The sequence below is a fragment of the Stegostoma tigrinum genome, chromosome 2 (genome assembly GCF_030684315.1).
Source record: "Stegostoma tigrinum isolate sSteTig4 chromosome 2, sSteTig4.hap1, whole genome shotgun sequence".
NCBI lineage: Eukaryota > Metazoa > Chordata > Chondrichthyes > Orectolobiformes > Stegostomatidae > Stegostoma > Stegostoma tigrinum.
Genome location: NC_081355.1, coordinates 47,067,344 through 47,092,166, shown reverse-complemented (window position 1 = coordinate 47,092,166; position 24,823 = coordinate 47,067,344). Strand labels below are relative to the sequence as shown.

General features: G+C 40.2%; 1 protein-coding gene across 5 annotated transcripts in view; it reads left to right on the top strand.

Annotated features, from left to right (window-relative positions):
* LOC125461125 (triple functional domain protein-like) overlaps positions 1-24,823 on the top strand; it is a 636,773-nt gene that overhangs the window by 166,732 nt on the left and 445,218 nt on the right. For all 5 annotated transcript variants that reach the window (XR_007249410.2, XM_048549570.2, XM_048549543.2 and 2 more), the window contains 2 exons: positions 8,076-8,267; positions 17,139-17,270. Coding sequence is in view for 4 of the 5 variants with exons in the window: in XM_048549570.2 (XP_048405527.1) it covers positions 8,076-8,267; positions 17,139-17,270 (324 nt within the window). In the remaining variant the exon portion in view is untranslated. The remainder of the gene's footprint in view (positions 1-8,075; positions 8,268-17,138; positions 17,271-24,823) is intronic.

Here is a 24,823-nt window from a genome sequence, read left to right as displayed (position 1 = left end):
TTGTGAGTTCAGTGACTCACTGGGATGATTGTATGGTTGAGTGAGTGACTCTCGGTGTGTTCGCTGAGTATGTGACTGACTGGAGGATAAAAGCCCGCAGTACAGATACAGGACAGGTTTGAAATAAAAACAGAGTGGTAAAGAAACTGAGCTGATGTAGCAACACTTGTGGAGAGAAAAAGAGAGTTATCATTTTGGGTCTAGTATGACTGAGAACTGGCTGGGAGAGTGAGTGACTTAGTGGGAGGCTGATTGGGTGATGGGGACATTGTTGGCTGAGTGAACGACTAGTCAAATGAGTGAGTGACTGGGGTTTAGTTGGGTGTATGGATGACTATACGGGTGAGTGAGTGACTGACAGAACTAACAGATTGCTGGTTCACTAAGTGAGTTATGCACCGAGGGCTGAGTGGGTGCAATGTGTTTGAATGAATGGAATGATGTCTGAGTGAATGCAGACTCGTGACTGACCTGGGATCTGGGTTTGTGGATGACTGGGGCTGGTGGATGATTAGTGCTCCCCTCTCCCAATATGTACAAGCTATGTGCAAAGCATTCATTATTTGTAGTTTAAGGCAAGGAAAAGTAATCATATTGTTGATTTAAAAAAAAATCACTTTCACCTCTTAAAAATCTGTCAAGTAATACACTATTCAAAAGATAGAAGTAAAAGAAGATTGACAATCCTATTATCTCACCCCAACTGCTATTTTGTAACAGGCTGCTGGTTTAAGGAAGAATAGAAATCTATCAGGGATGCTGTGATCCGAGATAATGGGAACTGCAAATGCTGGAGAATCCAAGATAACAAAGTGTGAAGCTGGATGAACACAGCAGGCCAAGCAGCTTCTTGTGCTCCTGATATGCTGCTTGGCCTGCTGTGTTCATCCAGCTTCATACTTTGTTATCAGGGATGCTATCATTTCAATATGTAAACATAACAGATTTGTCGAAATGAATCTCTATCCTCATATGGAAGTCAGGCCTATTTGCTATTGCCCATGTATTCATCAATGATTATCCTGCAGAATGACTCCACTGGGCCTGTCTTCAGCCATCGATGTGAGTTGGCCCTGGTACCTCATGTTTGGCATTGGCGAACCAATCTAGTCTGCACAACCCTAGACACTCTGGCCATTTAGCATGGCCAGTCCACTTAAGCTGCACATCTCTGGAATGTGGGAGGACACCAGAGCACCTGGAGGAAATGCACAAAGATACGGTGAAAAATGTGAGAACTCCACACAGACAGTCATTCGTGTGGAATTGAACTTGGTCCCTGGTGCTAAGAAGTAGAGTGCTAACCACTGTGTCAGTTATATTCTTGTGCGCCTGCAATCTCACCTATTTCCCAATGGTAATGTGGCAGAGCGAGTGGATAGCATTTACCTGAAGAGAGGAAACAAGCTGCGTGATTCCTTAATTATTTGAATTTGACAGCCAAACATAAACTATATTTTTTTCAGAATGCCCCCATGAGAAAAATTTGCTAAGTTTATACATTTTGAAAACTTAGAAGCAAGCAGCTGACTTAAATCAACGTTTAACTATTTTAAATATTTTGCTTTATCTAACTTAACATCCTACTTGTTCATTTTTTGCTGTTACTGTGTATGATGCCGGAAGTCACCTATTTCACTTAATGAAGAAATTTGGCTGTGACACATGCTGCTTTTGCCTATAGTAGCAACATGTAAAAGACATTTAGATGGGCCCATGAACAGGAAAGATTTATAGGGATATGGGCCATTTGCAGGTGAGTGGAACTAGTTTAGCTTGGGAAACAGAAGGCTTTGTTTCCATGCTGTATGACGCTATAAATACATTTGGCGATCTGTATGAGTTGCTGCCATATCGGATGTGACTCTATTCAACTGGAAGAACGGATTTGTAATATAAAAGAAAATACTGTGGATTCTGGAAGATAGAAAAACTAACACAAAGTGCTGGATGTACTCAGCAGGTCTGGCGGCATATGTCCACAGATGCTGCCATGCCAGCCACATTTATAATAGTACTGAATCTAGATAGAACTGTTATTTCAAATCTGAACAAACCTGTGTTTTTCATTAAGTTACTATGTTTGAGCATTCCTTATGATCAACAGCAAGACATTTGCCCATAAATCTGTGTGCCTGCAGAACAATGTTGTCAATTAATGTGAAATCTTTTGTGCAGTGAGTTAAGTGCCTTTCAACGCCATTAAAATTGAGACACTTCAAATGGCAAGAAATGCTGAAATGATTCAAGGTAATATTCCATTTCTTGCAGAAATGTAACACCTACTGTATAAAATGAGGTGCAATTGTTGAAACACATTGAAACTAATACCGCAACGGATGTGTTTGTGTGTTAATGGAGTAGGTTACAGTTTTGAAAATCTTTCAAAGGTAGATGTTGCTTTAAGAAATGAAAAGCCTGGAATGTATTTTGTTTGAAGGATACTGCTATGTTTTTAAGGATCTGCATTATTTTTTCAGTAGATGATAGGACCTTAGGAATGTGTCTTTAATCGGACATTCATGTCCACAACTTTCACAATTCAACTGCTGTTCAATTTTAAATAGTTTTAGATGTGTAAGGTACACTGGCAGTTTGGACTTCATCATTGATGCGACACAGTCACTTACGCAGCTAAGTGTTATTATAGGTGCACTTTTAAAAGTTGTAGATTCTCATGCTGATACCTATAGCAGCGTTATTTATACTGCCAAGTACTGTTAGCATTCACAACCTTCTCCTGGATAATAAGTTTGATATAATTATTCATTATTGCCATTTTTTTTGGGTTTTCCCCCAGTTTTTAAGTAAATGATTGACAACATTTTGTGTGATTTCTTCTGAGAGAAGTGTAAATACTCAATAGGTCTGGCAGTATCTGTGATGAGGGAAATAAAGTTAAATACCTGTGACCAATCATCTGGTACTCTTGCATTTGCTCTGATAGTTTCTTGGAAGAAGGGGAGAGTTATTGATATGAATTTTTTAAAGAATGCCTTGTTTCAACCTATGTGCCTGCCCTTTCCAACAGTCTGTCAGCATCTCCTTGAACTTTATCACCATTTTCATATTTGACAACATCTCCGGGTTTTATACAATGTATAAATTTTCAAATTGTGCCCTGCGTTTCCCATTGTGGATCATTAATCTATATTAAGAAAAGCAATGATTGTCAAACTGACTCTTTGGGAACGCCAGTGTATATGTATGCCAAGTTTCAAAAAAGCAACTATTCTCAACAGCCCTGACAGTCTGGAATTGCTCAACCAATTCATACAACCGTTTTGAAACAAGGTTTATATAATGTTTGTAAATTTCCAGTCTTCTGGCACTCCCTCTGAATCTAAGGCAGACTGAAAATTTATAGCCAGTGCCGCTCCACTTACCGCCGTCACATTTTTAACATGCATTGGAAGCATTTCATTCTGTTCCAGTGTCTTGTTAACTTTAAGTTATCACCAGTGTGTCCAACACTACTCCCTTATCAATTTTGAACCTTTCTAGTTCGAGATTCTTCCTCCCAGTCACAAAACTAATTCCTGAGATGGCAGGACTGAATAATGAAGAGGGACTGGATAGGTTAGGACAATATTTACTGGCGTATACAAGAATGAAGGGGGGATCTCATAGAAGCTTACCAAATTTTAACTGGGCTAGACAGAATAAATGCAGGAAAAATGCTTTAATAACCAGGAAGTTGTAGTTTAAGGAGGCGCAGTTTAAGACCTTCAAGCAGGGAGGTGCCAGAAAACTGGAGGGTGGCTAATCTAGTGCCTTTGTTTAAGAAAGGTGGTAAGGAAAAGCCAGCAAACAATAGACTGGTGAGCCTGACTTCAGTGGTGGGTAAGTTGTTGCAGGGGATTCTGAGGGACAGGATTTTACATGTATTTGGAAATGCAAGTACTGATTTGGGATTGAGAACATGGCTTTTTGTGCGGGAAATCATGTGTCACTAATTTGATTGAGTTTTATTTGCAAAATTTACAAAGAAGATTGATGAAGGCAGAGATAACACAGTGCGGAGCTGGAGGAACACAGCAGGCCAGGCAGCATCAGAGGAGCAGAAAAGTTTCCTCGTCAATTTTCCTGCTCCTCTGATGCTGCCTGGTCTGCCGTGTTCCTCCAGCTCCATACTGTGTTATCTCTGACTGCAGCATCGGCAGTCCTTACTAACTCTTGATGAAGGCAGAACAGTCAACCTTGTCTGTATAGAAAGAACAAAAAAAAAGCTGCTGAAAAAGCTCAGCAGTTCTGGCAACATCAGTGGAAGAGAAAACAGAGTTCACACTTCTGGTCCAGTGACCCTTCCTCAGAACTGTTCTCTCCTCCACAGATGCTGCCAGACCTGCTGAGCTTTTCCAGCAACTTTGTTATTGTTCCTGATTTACAGCATCCACAGTTCTTTTGGTTCTTGTCTGTATCGACGTTAACAAGGTGTTGGACAAGGTTCCACATGGTGGAATAGTTAATAAAGTTACATTACGTGGAATCCAGGGAGAGGTAGCCATTTGGAGACAAAATTAGCTTGAAGGTAGGAGACAGTTGACGGTGAAAGGTTATTTTTCGGACTGGAGGTGCTGCAAGAATCTGTGCCAGGTCCACTAATTTTTGTCATGTATATAAATGATTTGGATGTGAATCTAGGAGGAATGTTAGTGAGTCACGGAGATGTGCAGCATAGACCTTTCTGTCCAGTACATCCTTGCTGACCAGATATCTTGAACTGATCTGGTCCCATTTGTCAGCATTTGGCCCATATCTTTCTAAACCTTTTCATATTCGTGTACCCATGCTGATACCCTTTAGTATTATTATACCAGCCTCCATCACCACCTCAGGAAGCTCATTCCATGCACTCTCACCACCCTCTGTAGTAGAAAATTGCCCCTTGGGTCTCTTTTAAATCTTCTGCCTCACACCTAGTTTAAAACTCCCCTATCCTAAGGAAAAGACCTTGGCTATTCACACTATCCATACCCCTCATGATTTTATAAATCTCTAATGTTGCCCCTGCACCTCCAAAGCTCCAGGGAAAATAGCCGCAGCCTATTCAGCCTTTCCCTACAGCTCAAACCCTCCAACCCTGGAGGACTGTAAATCTTTTCTGAACCCTTTCAAGTTTTACAACATCCTTGCTATGGCAGGGAGATCAGGATTGAACACAGTATTCCAAAAGTAACCTAACCAATGTCCTGTACACCCACAGTGTGGCCTCTGATACTCAATGCATTGATCAAATAAGACAAGCATTCCAAACGCCACCTTCACCACCCTGTCTACAAGCAACTCCACTTTCAAGGAACTGAAAGTCTGCACCACAAGCCTCTTTGTTCAGCAACACTTCCCAGGACCTTAGAATTAAGTGAATTAAGTCCTGCCCTGATTCACCTGGCCAAAGTGCACCACTATGCATTTATCCAAATTAACCTCTAACCTCTATCTGCCGTTCCAAGGCCTGTTTGCCCATCAGATCAAGATCCTGTTTTGCTCTGAGGTAACCTTTGATGTCCACTAAGCCACTTATTTTGGTGTTATCTGCAAACTTACGAACCATACTTCCTATATTTACTTGCAAATTATTTACATAAACCCGCAATGTTGACTTTTCTGCTCCTCCTCCAATGTTGCCTGACCTGCTGAATTCCTCCAGCTCCACACTGTATTGACGCTGACTCCAGCACCTGCAGGTCTTGCTGTCTCTGAAAATTTACAAGCATGTTGCTAGGGTTGCAGGGTTTGAGCTATAAGGAGAAGCTGAATAGGCTGGGGCTATTTTCCAAGGAACATTGGAGGCTGACAGGTGACCTTACAGAGATTTATAAAATCATGAGGTCATAGTTAGGGTGAATTGCTGAGATCTTTTTCCCAGAGTAGTGGAGACATTTTATTTCATTATTTCTGTTATTATTTCTCTTGTTATGAAGTCGGTGTTCGTGATTCATGGCTGTCAAATTAAAGACAATGAGGAGAAATTAAAATGTTGTTGGAGGAAGGCATATTTTATTAGAAGGAATTTTTATGATCTACATCCTTACAAAGGGATTTGGTTAATTGTTGCACGCAGGGGACAGTTTCTTGCAGAGACATGAGGCAATGGGAGTGTTTTTGACTTTTTGTACAACGAGCTGGCTTGAAGTGTAGCTTTAATGGCTCCTTTCTGTGTTGTAAACCTGCCTTGTTCTGTGAGACTGGACCTTAATGCCTTGCATTATGAAATAGTAGAAACAGAAAACTTATGACCTCAAAGGATGAAGCTGTTATATCAGCCGCTGTTTAGTAATGACAGATGTTCAAGTGGCTGTAATTTGGATTTAAAAAATGTCAAATAAGAAAGTTGTACTTTAAAAGTAGCCACAATGGTGTTGTAAACCTGAGTTATACATTCGAGGAGTTTGAATTCTTGGAGGAAATAACTGAGTTGTGCAAATGCAGTGGAGTATGCCAGCATGGATAAGAGGTTAAGTGTAGGAAGAAAATAGCTAATCAAAGTTTATCTTTTGGTTTGGAGAGATACAGACAGTTCATATCATAGCTCCTCTTTCTTGGTCTCCCTCTTTTTAGTGTGCATATTCTCTTTTTTTCAAATAAATTATTTACTTGTGAAGACAATTGGAGGCATTTCCAGTAGGACAAAGGTTAGTAGATTGGTCGTATAAAATTTAATGGAGAGAAACAGGAAGCAGTCTGTTTTAGGAGAGAATAGAGGAGGAATTCAGTGTTTAATGGTAAAACTGCAAGACCTTAATGTTTTTTTTAAAGGTTTCTATTACAGTTTTTCCCAATGGGCAGTTAGTGATAAGCAGTGAATGCTGGCCTAGTCAATGATGCCCACAACCTGTGGATGAATAAACAAAAATACATGATTGATATAAGTTTACATCAATTGTAATATCAAATGCATATGCTTTAGTTTGGAACCCAGATTTTTAACAAAGTAGCATGTTTTAAATGGTACAGTAAAGTATAATTGCCATCCCAAGATCACCTTAAATTGAACCCAATAGTGGTTGACATTCTAGTTAGATAGTTGGAATACTGAAATATGGTATAATTCTGATCCATTTTGATATCATATGCGGACTGTGGGTATTAAATGGAAATGTTCAAAATAGATAACAAAAATTAGCTTCATTGTTTTATAACTTTTGGGTGTTCTAGTTTTTCCATCTTAATGCTGTTATGCTACTGTCTCTTTGTTTGCTTTCTCTGTTCCATTTTTTTCATCCTTGGGCTTTCTGTCTCCATGTTTTGTCTTGATGTTTCTGTGTTCTCTAATTTCCGGGAGGTAGTGCTGTTGATTTAAATGTAGGAGGCATCACCAGTTTATCGCAAAGGGTAATGTTTTGGGCTGTCCAATAATTTTTGCTGTTGTTTTCAGTCTGCCTAGTAATGTTGTTTCTATGCCATAATCAATTGTTGCACGGTTTTTCAAAGTGATTTACTAATATTAATTGTAATAATTACTTTTATATCAGAACGTACTCATTTCTTTCGATACACAGCTTGGAACTTAGTCACACTTGTTGCTTTCATTGTATAGTAGTAGCTGGTGTGCGTGTTTTAATATTTTCAGTAGGGACCCATTTCAAAAGTACACTACAAAGATTCCTAACATTTGCATCAGGTCTTGATTTTGATTGACGGAACCACAGGGTTGTAGTGGATGTTCAGACTTTATTAGCACAATTACAATGGTGAGGTGTGCTTAATATTTGACTTCACTGTAAAAACACAGTTGTCTGTTCAGAGAAAGCCTGTTATATTCTAACACTAACTAACTAACTACTTTAGTTGCTAATCTGAAGTAAGGTTCTGTGGGCTATCTGATAAAATGTTTAAGTAGCCTTGTTATCTATAGAGGTGTCAATTTCAGTTAACAAAAAAGAAATTTACATTTAATAATTTAGTTCCCTGCCTTTGTTTAAAAAAAGGTAGACAATTAAATTCACATTCTTTCAGAGTACATAAACTTTTCAATGTTAAGATGCATTTCATGCAATTTTGCACCTATTCAAGCTGCCTTCCATTTGGATATGGATTGTTCATTAGACAAATTATTTTGTGTTTTTCCACAGAATGTATATGTAAACATCAACCGCATAATGTCAGTGGCCAATCGTTTACTGGAATCTAACCATTATGCCTCTCAGCAAATCAAGCAGATTGCCAATCAGCTGGACCTGGAGTGGAAAGCATTTGCAGCAGCACTGGATGAACGTAGCACCTTGCTTGATATGTCTGCTGTCTTTCATCAGAAGGCGGAACAAGTAAGTAAATGCTCACAATATGTATAACTGCTGTTTATATGGTCAGTGCGCCACAAGTAATTAAATTGCTAAATATTCTGTATACTTTGTGCAATGGATAAGTTCTTGTTGAGTCAGAAAATTTAATTTGGACAAGTTTAGATTAATACTGAAACATTCCTGCACCAAAAAAATTTAGGACAATATTATTTCTTGCAAATTCTTCTAATCTAAGAATGGTTGTAAATCATTTCAAATTTCAGGTCCACTTCTCAGTGGCATGATCTCCTAACCTTGCAAGGGATATCAACTAATTTCAGATTTATTTTTAAAGAGTATGCTGTAGGTAATGATTAAAGATCGCTATTACCGTTGATGAAAGGACGGTGTTTGTATTGTTATTTTCGTTGCATGTTGTTCATAAAACAATGGAATGATTACATTGAATACGTGTTTGGGATGACCTCCATCAATTCAGTTAACTAAACATGCTCACTAACTGCCTTTGGAAGCTGCAATCTGTTTCGTACCGTTCTCCCAGTTATCTGGTAATTCACCATATTAGGCTTGTTGGAAAATGTTTGTAAACCTGGGTATTTTCAACAGTAATTGATACGAGAACTGATACGTACAACAGCCTCGGAATTAAGTGTTCATTATATAGAGCATTAATCCTTTTACATGGTGTCTGTTAATGTCATATCTCTGTTTGTCTGTCACATATGCTGCTAGACTTGCTGTGTATTTCCAATTCTTCCCATTTGTATTTACTCCGTTTCCCTTCACTGTCTTTACTTTTGGCACCCTGATGTTTACTCTGTAATGAGCCCTAAGGCAATCTGCTTATTCCAGATGTTTGCCCAGTAAACCTTCTCTGAACTGCTTCCAGCGTATTCACATCCTTCGCTAAGTGCTGTGATAGTACTGGATACAGTACTCGAGATGCTGTATATTTGAAGCATAATCTCCCTACTTGTTTATTCAGTTCCTCTTGCAGTAAAACATAACTTTCTATCAGCTTTCCAAATTACTTGCTGTACCTACATACTAACCTTCTGAGCATTTATGCACCAGAACACCCAGATCTCTCTGCAACCTCTCACCTTTTGGATCACCGCCTTCCTTCTGTATTCTTATTGGAAAAATGGACAATTTCACACTTTGCCACATTAAATCTCCATTTGTCAGCTCTTTGCCCATCCACTTAACCTATCTAAATTTCTTTGTGGGCTGTTTATGTCCTCTTTACAATTTGCTTTCCTACCTATCTTTGTGTCATCAGCAAATTTAGCTACCATACCTTTGGTTCCTACATCCACATTATTTACATGAATTGTAAACAGTTAAAAGCCCAGCACTGACCTCTGTGTCAGACCTCACATGACATCCTGCCAGCTTGAAAAAGATCCCTTTATTCCTACTTCTTGCTTCCTGTTAGATAGCCATTATTCTATCCATACCAGTGTTAGTTCCACTACCACGAGCTTTTATTTTCTGCAATAACCTTTGTTGTGCCACCTTTTCAGATGCCTTCTGAAATCTAAATTCAATACAGCCACTGGTTCCCCCTTAATCCACAGCACAAGTTGCTTCTTCAATGAACTCCAGTGAGTTAAACATGATAAAACCATGTAGACTCTGCCTGATTATCTTGAAATTCTAAAAGTGCCCTGCTGTAACATCTTTATTGACAAAAGATTAGAACATTTTCTTCATGACAGATGTTAAGCTAACTGGCTTGTAGTTTCCTACCTTCTATCTCTATCCCTTTTTCAGAGTTACATTAGCTATTTCCATCCTTGAGTAGCCTTCCTTCAATCAACTGAGTTTTGGAAAATTAAAACCAAGGCATTAACTCTCATACTAACTATTTCTTTAAGACCCCAGGATGAAATCCAACAAGCTACTTGTCACCTCGCTGTTAGGTCAGTTTATTCAATGCTATTTCCCTGGTAATTACATTTTTCCGGATCACGGTTGTTCTGATAATCCTGAACTCCATTTTCCTGCCTTTTCCCAATAACCCTTGATTTCCTTACTGATTAAAATCCCGTTGATCCCAGCCCTTGGATATTCTTAATAATACAACCTTGACTGCCCCATGCAGTTAAAACTTCCACAGGTTCACTACCATTTGAAAGAATAAATTCCTCTTCATCTCAGTCTTCAGTATGCAACCCCTAATTCTGAGATTATGTCCTTTAGTTGTAGACTTTGTGATAAGGGAAAACAACCTTTCTGGTCAAATCCCCTAGTAATCTTAGATGTTGCAATAACGTACCTGTCATATTTCTAAATTCTTTATAATTCACCGGCAACCTCCTTATCCCATATTACTGATTACAGCCTCATTTTATGTCACATTGGCACTTTATTTTAAAGTACTTTTTTTTAAGTACTTGAAGAAACCTTTCCAATTTGTTTTGATGATTTTGGCTACCTTTCTCAGGAGCTCTAACTTTTTGCCTCTGTTAATCTTTTTGTAATTCTTTGCTTTTTTTAATATCCAGTCCAATCTTTTGACCATTGATCTATCGTTTCACAACTATACGTCTTTTCTTTGAGCTTGACATTAACTTTGACTTCAGGAATTCTATGAGTCTACACCACTCAGTTTGAGAGCAAATAGGATCAGGCGATAAATGCCGGCCAACCCATGTCATTAGTAAATAAAAGTATGCCCATTTACGGGGTTAAATTTTATAACTTTAATGTTATAGACAATTACTAAATTAACAATCGAATTATATGCTTTGCAGTTGAAGGATTAATGCTTTTATCTTGATTTTTAAAAAAACAGCATTTGACTTGTGGTGAGCAGTGTCATGGGAGCTATCTTAATAATTTTGAAGCAACAGGCTCACTCATCCAATGTTTTATCCCATGGAAGGAATTTAAAGATGACTTTCTGTCATTTTTGTCGCTGTTAATTGTAAGGATTTAACTTATTTGACTTAATAGCGCACTTTGCCAGTAGAACACAGTTGCCAATGACAATGCTATGTGTGTTAGCATCTGAATCATAGTCAACGAGATGACATTTATATGTAAAAGTGGACGATGATATTAAATAGGCTTATTAAATTGCAGATCTGAGCTGATAATACCATAAATACAGTACTGATGAAACACAGGGCCAGTTGTTTATCTTAACTCATCGCAGGCTAAACCTAAATACTTGTTATACAACTTCTAAATTTCTCCTTCATACTTTACACAACCAAAGTATTTTAGTAATAATGCCTGAAAAATTAAATATTTGTTTGAACTTTCCTTTTTGAATAGCCCATTGAATCTGATCCGTCAACCTAAGAAGGCAGACTAGATTCTAGTTTAATGCACTTCAGCAGTCAAACCTTCAGTACAACACTGGCGTCAAATTAGGAAACTTTCACAACAATTTAGTTTGTTGAATATCTGTTTCTTGTTTAGTAAATTTCCTGATCAGAGACCAAGTAATCTTGTATTCACCTGGCAAATGACATGATGCAATGATATTGTTGGTTTGAATACTATAGATTGTGATGTGTAAGTCAAGTCAATGTACCATGACTATATTTTCAGCTTCCACTGATGTTTCTGCATATGCGATATGAGGTGACTCATCATTTTAACCATGACATACTATATTTACATTGGTGTCACCTTCCACTTTTCAAACCATGGATGAATGTTTTACCCTATCACCTTATAACAGAGCTTAAGGGATTAATCAAGTGACTTAAGTTGTTTGCAGAGACGTTTGGGAGTTCAAGATATGCCACAGAGTGGACTCCGGGTGCTGAATGGCAAAATGGAGACCATGCACACCCACTGCAGCAATTTACGCTTATACCCAGTATATATGTCAAGCCATGTTTTTGAAGGAATTTGTCAAGGTTTCAAAGGTTGACTAGCATATTGACGTCTATGTTATTAATCACTATATTTTAATTACGACAATAAGACCTTAGACGTAGGAGCGGAAGTATGCCATTCAGTCCTGCCGTTTAATGAGATCTTGGCTGATCTCATGGTTCGACTCCATTTTCTGGCCTTTTCCCAACAACCCTTGATTCTCAGACTGATTAAGTAACAGTCTGTATCACATTTAAATATACGTAATGGCTCACCCTCAACAGCCCTCTGTGATAAAGAATTCCACAGATTCACCTTTGAGAGTGTCTTAAATGTGCAACCTGTTACTCTGAAATTATGACCTCTGATCCTAGATTTTCCCACAAAAGGAAACTGCCATTCTGCTTGTTAGATTGTAACATTTTTTGACACATCAAACCCAATTAAAATTAAAAAATAGGGGCACAAAATAAATTGGATATTCATAAGGTTTGTCTTCAAAAGGATCATAATACTTTGCATTTTTTAGCAATGAAGAATGATCACCTTGTTGATAATTTTGTTTGAGTCATTGAAAAATAAAATGACCACCAATATTCAGCCTTTTTTTAATAGATTAGGTGTTGCAGAGGGCAAGAGTCATGTGGACTTGTCTGTCCACTCACATTGGTTTGCTGGGGATTGTGTGCATTCGGGATCTGGAGATGAAAGAAGCACAATTTAGGCCATAAAAGATAGGAATAGCAGTAGGCTGTTCAGCCTCTTGAACCTGCTTCACCATTCATTAAGATCATGGCTGATTTGGCAATCCTCATATGCACTTAGCTGTGTTTTGTCCGTAATCCTTTCTTCTCCGAAGGATCAAGAATCTGTCTACCTCTGTCTTAAATATACACGAGGACTCTGCCCCACGCTGCTCTGTGAAAAGGACTTCCAAAGATTTCCAACCATCTGTGAAAAGAAATTCCTCCTCATCTCAGTCTCAAACTGTTGTCCCTTTATTCAGAGACGATCCCTGCTCGTCCTAGACTGTTCATGGGGGAGAACATCCTCTTAGTGTTTATCCTGTTGATCCCTTCAAGAATCCTTCAACAAGATCACCTCTCATAGTTATAAACTGTGGCAAATAGAGTCCCCAACCTGTTTAGCCTTCGGTCATAACTTAATTTCTCCATACCTGGGATCATCCTAGTGAACCTTTTTTGCACTGCCTCCCATGAAACAGTATCATTCTATCTATGAGTATCTATCCTCATGTTGTTCAAAATTTCTAGCACATCCTTCTTCCTATCATCAACCTGTTTGAACACGTCTGCCTGTTTCATACTGTCCTCACAGACGTCAAGGCCCGTCTCACCAGTGAATACTGAAGCAAAGTATTCGTGAAGGACCTCACCTATCTCTCTGACTCTACGCACGAGTTCCTTCCACTATCCCTGATTGACACTGCCCTCACTCTGGCCATCATCTTGTTCCTCACATAAGCATAGAACGCCTTGGGGTTTCCCTTGATCCTACCTGCCAAGGTTTTCTCATACCCCCTTCTAGCTCTGTCTGATCCTTGCTTCCTTCTTCCTCTTGACTAGATGTTCCACATGTCATCCAAGGTTCCTTCACCTTACCATCCATTCCTTGCCTCTGGGACAAACCGATCCAGTACTTGTAGCAACTGTTCCTTGAACAACCTCCACATTTTGTAGTTTGCCTCATATTTCATAAAAGGGTGTGGTAGTGGCATTGATAAAAGGAGAGGAGGGAAATGGGAAGGCTATTTACAGATTTTTTGTTTCAAAAACGCAGTGAAATCTAAGTAGAAAGATCTTTGGCAGGATACTTCCCACACTGTGAAGACCTGTCAGAGAGGAAATGAAGTGGCTCTGCCCAAAGTTTTTCAGTTCATCTTGGAAGAGTGGATAATACCAGAGGACTGGAGGGTTAGTCATAACGATCCCTCTACAGTGTATTTGTACTCAGAAGGCCACAAATGAATGAAACTTTTTGTGTCCACAGGCAGTTTGCATTTTCAATGTCATGATTTACACTGCGCTGGAAATTTCTACTGCAAAACTCATTAGGTTATATGCTTCAGTGTATGGTAAACACATCGTAGTGGGACATCGTATGGGACTCAATCTTAACTCTGTTTCCCTCTCAATGAATGTAACCACACCTGCCAAGTTTCTCCAGTATTTCCTGTTTTGGTAACTTAGAAGATTGATCACCAAAGGGAAAAGTGATAAGCCAGATATCTATAGATTAGTAAGTCTGACATTGGTAGTATGTAATGGTTTAGAAGGCAGAATAAAATTCAGAGCATCCAATTTGTATTAAAAAGGATATTTGTGTCCAACAATGAGTTCTTTCAGAAAATAAAATTGAGTTGATTAATGTAAATAAAGTAGCATTTGAATGCTTCTAGAAAGAAGGTACATTAATATAGGTAAATCACTTAACGGGATGTGGTAGAAATGATAAGTTAAGTTGGTCAAAGGACAAAAACAGAGTATCACATTTAATGCAAAAACAGAAATAGCTGGTGAAACTTAACAGCTCTGGCAACATTTGTGGAGGGAAATCAAAGTCAACACTTTAGGCCCATTGACCTTTCTTCAGAACAGATTGTAGCAAGAGAAAGGTTGGCATGTATGCTGAAAATGGTGGGTGGAGAGGAAGGTGTAAAGAATAGGTGGAGATGGAGGCCAAAGAGAACAACAGTTGGGCAGAACAAAGGAATAGATAATGGTGAGTCAGGAGAAATAAGTGCTGCTAACAGAGACCATTAGTGGGTGAAAATGGCTTGGCTGTGTGAAAGCAGCCCACGTGACGATGAGACTTGGTGTGTGGGATGCAGGAAGGGCGTGGATGAACGTGCTCAGGCACTGAAATTATTAAACTCGAGTCCTCAAGGCTGTAGGGTACCTAAGCAGAAAATGAGCTGCTGTTCTTCTGGCTTGCGCTGAGCTTTGCTGGAGCACTGCAATAAGCCTGAGACGTACATATAGGTCAAGGAACATGGTAGTGTGCAAACAGAAGGTTGGAAATATTTTTGCAGACAGTGTAGTGTTCTGCATTGCAGTCACCCAGTCAGCATTTTGCCTCTCCAGTGTAGAGGAGACTGCATTGTGAGCAGGAAATACAGTAAACTAGATTGAATGAAGCACAGGCATATTGGGTCAGAGAAGGTGTGTCTGGGGCTTAGATAGTGAGGAGGTTAGAAGTAAACGGGCAGGGGTTACAGCATCTGTGATTGAATGGAAAGGTGCCATTTGGGTGTTGCCGTTGTTGGGATTAGAAGAATTGTAGACCATGGTGTCCCTGAGGGAGCAGTCCCCATAGAAGGCTGACAAGGGAGAGGAGGGGAAAATGTATCTAGTGGTGGCCATCAAACCAGGGATGACTAATGCCAGAATGTAAGATACTACATTTTGGGTGGAAAATAAAGAAACATTAATTGTTAGAATAGCGGGAACACTTAGAGGTTCAGATATGCAAGTTGTTACAAGTGGGAGTGGATCAGTGGTTTGGTGCCATACATCAAACTCTCCGGGAATACCAAAATACTGGAGCTCTTAATTGACATCTATATAAACTCAACCAAATTTTACCTAAAAGAGCAGCCTCTCAATGGGCTAGAATCTTAAAAGTGGGACGGTGTAGATTAAGGTTTCAAAGGGCATACAGGAATCTAGGTTTTAGATACAGCATAGAATCCCTACTATGCAGAAACGGGCCATTTGGCCCAAGAATTCCACACCGCCCCCTCTGAAGAGCATCCCACAGTTGCCGGAGACTGGAATTAAACCTGGTTCCGGGCAGTGCTTACCACGGAGCCACCTTGCTGCCCATATCTAGAATGAGAGAGTATGTCAGTAAAGAGAAATGCTAATAATTTGGATATCTCAATTTAGGAAGAATGCTATGATTAAGAAGCGATTCACTGAGGTAATAATAGCAATGTAAAGAGATTTTTAAATAAACTGGAGAGACCTGATAGAGGTTTAACAAAGTAAATTATCAATAAATTGCTTCTACTTATTGGTTTGTCAGTACATCTCCTATAAATTGAGGATCATCAAAAGCCATAAATTGAATAGAATAAATTCAACAGATGTGAGAAACAGAATAACTAGTCATTGTGAAGTGTACCAATAATGGGAAAAATTATTGAGCAATAAAGGCGAAAAGGCATTTGTGCAGATTTTTATTTGCATGATGAAAATTTTTGTAATGAATAAGGAATATATATTTTCTTTGATTTGTGATGAGAGGCTGTCACTCTGAAATAGTCATCAAATGAGGAGAACCTTCTAAATGCAATCGGTTGCGTGACCATGGCATGCTTTTCCACAGAGTGTGTGAGACTTAATTTAAACAAATTGAATGCTTGAAACAGATTATCATACAGGGCCATACAACATAGAAAAGTACAGCACAGTACAGGCCCTTCGGCCCACGATGTGGTGCTGTGGAATAATCTTAATCCAAAAATAAAATAACCTAACCTACATTCCCCTCAATTCACTGCTGTCCATGTACATGTCCAGCAGTCGCTTAAATGTCACTAATGACTCCGCTTCCACGGCTATGTGGATGAGGCCAGGAGCAATGACGTTTGTTGCAGGTAGGAATGCAAAATCCTGGAGCTTTCAAATTAAAATCTATTTGAACTTATCCAGTGTTTGCTTAAGAGTCGCCTCTCAAAAGACTACACATATACTTCATGAAATCTTTCATTCCTGAAGTTGTAAAAGTGCGCCCTGACTTACTTAAATGCTATTGGAGAATGTTTTAACGTTATAAAAGCAGCAAATGTCGCATTTATTTTGAGCAAGAACGTATGAAATGCAAGGACAGGGTCATTTGTTTGTGTGGTGCTGCTTCTAGCAGTGGTTAGTATCATTGAAGAATACCAAAATGCAGTTTCTACCTGCTCCCTGGTAATCGATACAGCCCAAGTAAATGACATCAACCAGCCAAATTTATTACCAAGAACGCTTTTGGAATAAAGTTCTAAAAACTGGTATCTATCATTGACCATAAATTTCTATTTCCCAGTACATGAGCAATGTGGATTCATGGTGTAAGGCTTGTGGAGAGGTCGAGCTTCCTTCAGAACTACAGGATCTGGAAGATTCTATTCACCATCACCAAGGTTTATATGAACAAATAACATTGGCATACTCTGAGGTAAGTGTTTCACTCTTGAGCAAGTGTTGAGATTTGGGTAAAGAGGACCAATAATTGCTAAATTTACAACGAAGAACAAAGAAAATTACAGCACAGGAACAGGCCCTTTGGCCCTCCAAGCCTGTGCCAATCAAGATCCTCTGTCGAACCTGTCATCTATTTTCAAATGGCCTGTGTCCATTTGCTCCCTGCCCGTTCATGTACCTGTCCAAATATATCTTAAAAGATGCTAACGTGTCTGCATCTACCACCTCCGCTGGCAACGCGTTCCAGGCACCCACACCCTCTGCGTAAAGAACTTCCCACACACATCTCCCTTAAACTTTCTTCCTCTCACTTTGAACTCATGACCCCGAGTAATTGAGCCCCCCACTCTGGGGGAAGAAGTTTCTTGCTATCCACCCTGTCTGTAGCCCTCATGATTTTGTAGACCTCAATCAGGTCCCCCCCAATCTCCGTCTTTCTAATGAAAATAATCCTAATCTACTGAACCTCTCTTCATAGCTCGCACCCTCCATACCAGGCAACATCCTGTTGAACCTCCTCTGCACCCTCTCCAAAGCGTCCACATCCTTTTGGTAATGTGGTGACCAGAACTGTACACAGTACTCTAAATGTGGCCGAATCAAAGTCTTATACAACTGCAACATGACCTACCAACTCTTGTACTCAATACCCCGTCCGATGAAGGAAAGCATGCCGTGTGCCTTCTTGATCCCATCCAGACCAGGGGATTGTCCACCTTCATGTCTTTTAGGAAACCCAACACTTCCTCTTTCCTTACGTAAACTTGACCTAGAGTAAGCAAACATCTATCCCTAACCTCAATGACCACCCTATTGACCTGCATTGCCACCTTCAGAGAACAATGGACCTGAACACCCAGATTTCTCTGTTCGTCAGTTTTCCCTAGGACTTGTCCATTTACTGTATCGTTCGCCCTTGAATTCGATCTTCCAAAATGCATCACCTCGCATTTGCCCGGATTGAATTCCATCTGCCATTTATCTGCCCAACTCTCCAGTCTATCTATATTCTGCTGTAATCTCTGACAGTCTCCTTCACTATCTGCTACTCCACCAATCTTCGTGTCATCTGCAAACTTGCTGATCAGACCACCTACACCTTCCTCCAAATCATTTACGTATATCACAAACAACAGTGGTCCCAGCACAGATCCCTGTGGAACACCACTGGCCACAGGTCTCCAATTTGAGAAACCCACTACCACTACCACTACCACTACTACTACTACTCTGTCTCCTGTTGCCTAGCCAGTTTTTTTTTATGCACCTAGCTAGCACACCGTGGACCGCATGTGACTTCACTTTCTCCATTAGCCTGCCATGGGGAACCTTACCAAACGCCTTACTGAAGTCCATGTATATGACATCTACAGTCTTTCCCATATTAATCAACTTTGTCACGTCCTCAAAGAATTCTATTAAGTTGGTAAGGCATGACCTTCCCTGCACAAAATCATGTTGTCGTTCACTGATAAGCCCATTTTCTTCCAAATGGGAATAGATCCGATTCCTCAGTATCTTCTCCAGTAGCTTCCCAACCACTGATGCCAGGCTCACCGGTCGATAATTACCTGGATTATCCTTACTAGCCTTCTTAAACAAGGGGACAACATTAGCAAATCTCCAGTCCTCCGGGACCTCACCCGTGTCTAAGGATGCTGCAAAGATATCTGTTAAAGCCCCAGCTATTTTCTCTCTCGCTTCCCTCAGCAACCTGGAATAGATCCCATCCGGACCTGGGGACTTGTCCACCTTAATGTCTTTTAGGATACCCAACACTTCCTCCTTCCTTATGTCAACTTGACCTAGAGTAAGCAAACATCTATCCCTAACCTCGACATCTGTCATGTCCCTCTCCTTGGTGAATACCGGTGCAAAGTACTCGTTAGGAATATCACCCATTTTCTCTGACTCAGTGCATAACTTTCCTTCTTTGTCCTGAAGTGGGCCAATCCTTTCTCTAGTTACCCTCTTGCTCTTTATATATGAATAAAAGGCTTTGGGATTTTCCTTAACCATGTTTGCCAGCAATATCTCATGTCCTCTCTTAGCCGTCTTAATCCCTCGTTTCAGATTCCTTCTACATTCCCCATATTCTTCCAAAGCTTCGTTTGTCTTCAGTCGCCTAGACCTCATATATGCTTCCTTTTTCCTCTTGGCTAGTCTCACTATTTCACCTGTCATCCATGGTACCTTAATCTTGCCATTTCTGTTCCTCACTTTCACAGGAACATGTCTCTCCTGCACGCTAATCAACCTCTCCTTAAAAGCCTCCCATATATCAAATGTGGATTTACCTTCAAACAGCTTCTCCCAATCTACATTCCTCAGATCCAGCCGAATCTTGGTACAGTTGGCCTTCCCTCAGGTTAGACTCTTCCTTTAGGACCACTCCTATCCTTGTCCATGAGCATTGTAAAACTTACGGAATTGTGGTCGCTATTTCTAAAGTAGTCCCCTAACTGTAATATCAACCACCTGGCCGGGTTCATTCCCCAACGCCAGGTCCAGTATGGCCCCTTCCCGAGTTGGACTACATACATATTGCTCTAGAAAACCTTCCTGGACACACCTTACAAATTCTGCTCCATCTTGACCCCTAACACTGAGTGAATCCCAGTCAATGTTGGGAAAATTAAAATCTCCCATCACCACCACCCTGTTTCTGCTACACCTTTCCATTATCTGTTTATATATTTGTACCTCTATCTCACGCTGGCTGTTGGGAGGCCTGTAGTACAGCCCCAACATTGCTACTGCATCCTTCCTATTTCTGAGTTCTACCCATATTGCCTCACTGCTTGAGTCCTCCATGGGGCCCTCCTTTAGTAACAGTTGTGATATCGTCTTTGACCAGTATTGCAACTCCTCCACCCCTTTTATCTCCCTCTCTATCCCGCCTGAAGCAGCGATATCCTGGGACAACTAGTTGCCATTCATGTCCTTCCCTCAACCAAGTCTCAGTAGTAGCAATATTTAATGCAGGTTTCTACAACAGTGTTCATTACTAGCATATACATTAGAATTTCTAGAAGTATTTATTTTTGTGAATGACAATATAAAAATATGCAAGCATAAATATGTTGATAAAAATTAATCTTGTCCATTTGGCCAATATCTGTCTAAACCCTTCCTGTTCATATACCTATCCAGGTGATTTTCAAATGTTGCAATTCTACCAACCTCCACCATTTCCTCTGGCAGCTCATTCCATATACACACCACCCTCTTTGTGAAAAATTTGTCCCTTAGCTCCTTTTTAAATCTTTCCCCTCTAAATTTAAACCTATGCCCTTTAGCTTTGGACTCAGCTTCCCTGCAGAAAAAAAACATGGCTGTTGACCCAGATGGCCCCTCGTAATTTTATAAACTTCGAGAAGGTCACCATTCAGCCTCTGACATTTCCTGGGAAAATAGCCCCAGCCTCCTCTTACGGCACAAACCCTTCAGTCCTGGTAACATCCTTGTATATCTTTGCTGAACCCTTTCAAGTTTCACAGCATCCTTCCCCTCGCTGGAGAACTAGAACTGAATGCAGTATTGCAAAAGTCGCCTAACTAACGTCCTCTACAGCCACAGTATGACCTCCTAACTCCTATACTCACTGTCCTGAGCAATAAAGGCAAGCATACCAAACACCTTTTCTGTCTGTGACTCTATTTTCAAGGAAGCATGAACCTGCACTCCAAGGTCTGTTTGTTCAGCATTACTCCCCATAAACTTAAATGTACAAGTCCTGCCCTGATATGCCTTTGCAAAATGCAGCATCTGACATTTATTTAAATTAAACTCTATCTGCCACTCCTCAGCCCACCTGCCCATCCCCTCAAGATCTCGCTGCACTCTCGGATAAACTTCTTGGCAGTCCACTACACTACCAATTTTGGTGTCATCTGCAAATTTACTAACTGTACCTCCTATGTTCTCATCCAAATCATTTATATAAATGACGAAAAGCAGTGGACCCAGCACCTTGTGGCATATCGCTGGCCATAGGCCTCCAGTCTGAAAAGCAACACTCCACTACTGTCTGGCTCCTACCTATGAGCACGTTCTGTATCCATGTGGCTAGTTCTTCCTGTATTTCATGTGATCTAACCTTGCAAACTGGTCTACCATGTGGAACCTTGTCGTACACCTTCGTGAAATCTGTGTAGATTACGTGCACCATTCTGCCTTCACCAATCCTTGTCTAAGAACTCAAGTTAGTGAGACACAATTTCTGGTGCACAAAGCCATGCTGACTATCTCTAATCAGTCGTTGCCTTTTGAAGTACGTGTAAACGTTATCCCTCAGGATCCCCCTCCAATAACTTGCTCACCACTGATGTCACGCTTGCCAGCCTGTAGTTCCCTGGGTTTTCCTTGCCATCTTTCTTTCTTCTTAAAATTCTTCCATCTCCAGTGGTCCAGCACCTCACCTATGGTTATTGATGATATGAATATGTCAGTAGGCAGCCTAGCAATCATTTCCCTAGCTTCCCTTGACATTCTAGGGTACACCTGATCAGGTTCTGGGGACTTATTAATTTTTATGCATTTTAAGATGTTCAGCACCGCCTCCTCTGTAACAGAGAAATTTTTCAAGATGTCGCTGTTCACTTCCCCAAGTTCTCTAGCTTCCGTATCTGTCTCCACAGTAAACACTGATGTGAAGTGTTCATTTAACATCTTCCCCATCTCGTGTGTTTCTACACATAAGTGGCCTTGCTAATCTTTAAGGGTTCCTATTCTCTCTTTTGTTATCCTTTTGTCTTAAAGTATTTGTTAGAGCCCCTTTATCTCATGTCGCTTTTTGCCTTCATGGTTTCTCTACTTAAGTATACTTTTCTCCTGCCCTTATACGCTTTTTTAGGAATTCATTTGATCCCTGCTGTCTATACCTGATGTGTGCTTTCTTCCTTTTCTTGAACAAAACCTCAATTTCTTTAGTTAGACAGCATTCCGTACACCTACCAGTCTTGCTCTTCACTTTACTGGACGATACTGTCTCTGGATTCTCGTTGTCTCAGTTTTGAAGCCTTCATGTTTCCCAGCTGTTCCTTTTGCTGCAAGTATCTGCCCCCCCCAATCAATTTTTGAGAATTCTTGCCTAATACTGTGAAAATTAGTCATATTATACATCAACATCCTGAAAATTATTTTTGTACATACTTAACAAGTTCCTTTCCATTCAAGCCCTTAACATTATGGTAGTCCCAGTCATGTTTGTAAGTTAAAATCCCCTACCATCACCGCCCTATTATTCTTACAGATAACTAGGATCTCCTTACAAATTTGCTTGTCAATTTCCAAGTACCTATTGGAGGGTCGAGAGTACAATCTCAACAAGTTGATCATCCATTTCTTATTTCTCAGTTCCACCCAAATAATTTCCCTGGATTTACTTCCAGGAACATGTTCCCAAGTTATGTTATCCCTAATTGAAAATCCCACTCCCCCTCCTCTCTTTCCCCCCCCCCCCCCCCCCCCTTTTCAATTCTTGTTAGAGTATCAACATCCTGGAACATTACGTCGCTAGTCTTGCCTATCCCTGAACCACGTTTCTGTGATAGCTATGATATCCCAATCCCATGTTCCCAACCATGCACTGAAGTCATCTACCTTACCTGTCAGCCCTCTCACATTAAAATAAACGCAGTTTAATTCATCAGTCGTACCTCACTCTCTGCTTTGTTCTTGCCAGCTTGTTTGACTTTTCCCATTTGCACCAGTCTCAGACTGCTCTCTTCTTGCAATATCTCCATTGATTCTAGTGATCCCCTACACCTGCTCCTTAGCCATGCATTCATCTTCTCTATCTTCGTATTCCTACTCTTGCTAACTCATGGCACCGGGAGTAATCCAGATATCACTACCGTCAAGGACCTACTTTTTAATCTTCTTCCCTAGTTTCCTATAATCTCTCCACAACACCTCATCCTATTTTGTTTGTTCCAACGCATACAGTGACCTCCTGCTGGTCCCTGTTCCTCTTGAGAATATTCCACACCCTGCCAAGGTATCCTTGATCTTGCCACTAAGCAACACACTATTCTGGTGTCTTGTTTTTGGCTGTAGAAGCATCTCCCTGTGTTCTGATTAGAGATTCGCATTATAATTGATCGCTTGGAACCTGACATACCTCTTGTCACAGTAGAGCCAGTCTCAGTACCAGAAACTTAGCTGTCAGTGATACATTCCCGTCAAAGTACATTGCACCCTCCCCTACGTTTTCCAAAGTAGCATACTTGTTTGAGATGGGGATATCCACCGGTGACTCCTGCACTTCTTGCCTGCCCCTCCTACTTTCCTGGAGGTAACCCATCAACTGACTGTATTTGTGGTTTTGCTCCCTTCCTGAAACTGCCATCCATCACACCACCTGCTTCCTGTAAATTCCTCATTGTGTCTAAGTGCCACTATAATGGATCCATTATAGAATATGCAACCAAAAACACTTCCTGCAGACGTAACCATCAGTAACACTGAAATCCTTCCTAACCTCCTGCGTACAACAGCAAGAGTATATCATTTTGCTAAATACTATCTTTGCACCTTGACAATCTACAGCTCCAGAAAACAACAGAGTTTTAGTTCTCAAAGTACTGCTCTGGGATTACCTAATATCAAATATTTGTATTCTTAATATTTAATCAAGAGACGGCTCTAAATAAATCATATAATCTAAAGAGATTCCTGTTGAACTGTCTGTTGAAGATTTTTTTAAAAAGTAATGTTACATTTTAAAAATTGAGTGACTTAGCTGCTCCCCTTCTGTGAGAACCCCGCACATGTTTCTCCAATGTCAGCTGTGAATTTCAGTGTTTATTTTTCTTCGAATGAGCTCTGATGTCCAGAGACACTTGACACTAAACGGCAGAGGCAGTCAGCAGTGAATGTTCACTACTGGGTCACACAGCTGTGCTGGTTTACCTTTTTTTTCACCTCTCAAGTGTTATCTGCTTTGTCTCTCTTCCTCCTTTTTTAAAGTGCTATTGTTTTGACTTTTTTCACATCCAAAATAATATGACAGTTTATAAGACAGTACTTATTGCTCCAACAATTTAAGTAAATGAGCTCCAACACTGAAAATACCTCAAAAAAGACTCAGCTATTATGAACACAATTTTTTTCTGTCCTCCATCTTGGATTGTCCAGAATCTTGTAGCATATCATTTTTGAGGAAATGTAGTAAAATCTTTGAATGATTCATATAATTCATTCTGATACTTTAAAAATGCATTCGCTGATGCAGAAAATATAACACTGGTCTCTTTGAACGATTAAAAACACAGCATTAAACACCAGAAATATGTTTCTACTTTGAAAGAGAACCGAGCAGGAGCATAAAATCTGTATTAAGTCACATTCATACAAATTTATTCAATCATCTGTGTTAAAGATTAGTGGAATCAAGTAGGAAGCGGAACGACAGACCAGTAAGTGCAGGGACTCTGGACAAAGGAGAGACTGGGATATGCATAGCGCAGAGTATGAGTAGGCAAAGGGAAGCCGTGGGGCTCAGAGGGACTGGAGGTCTGGAGT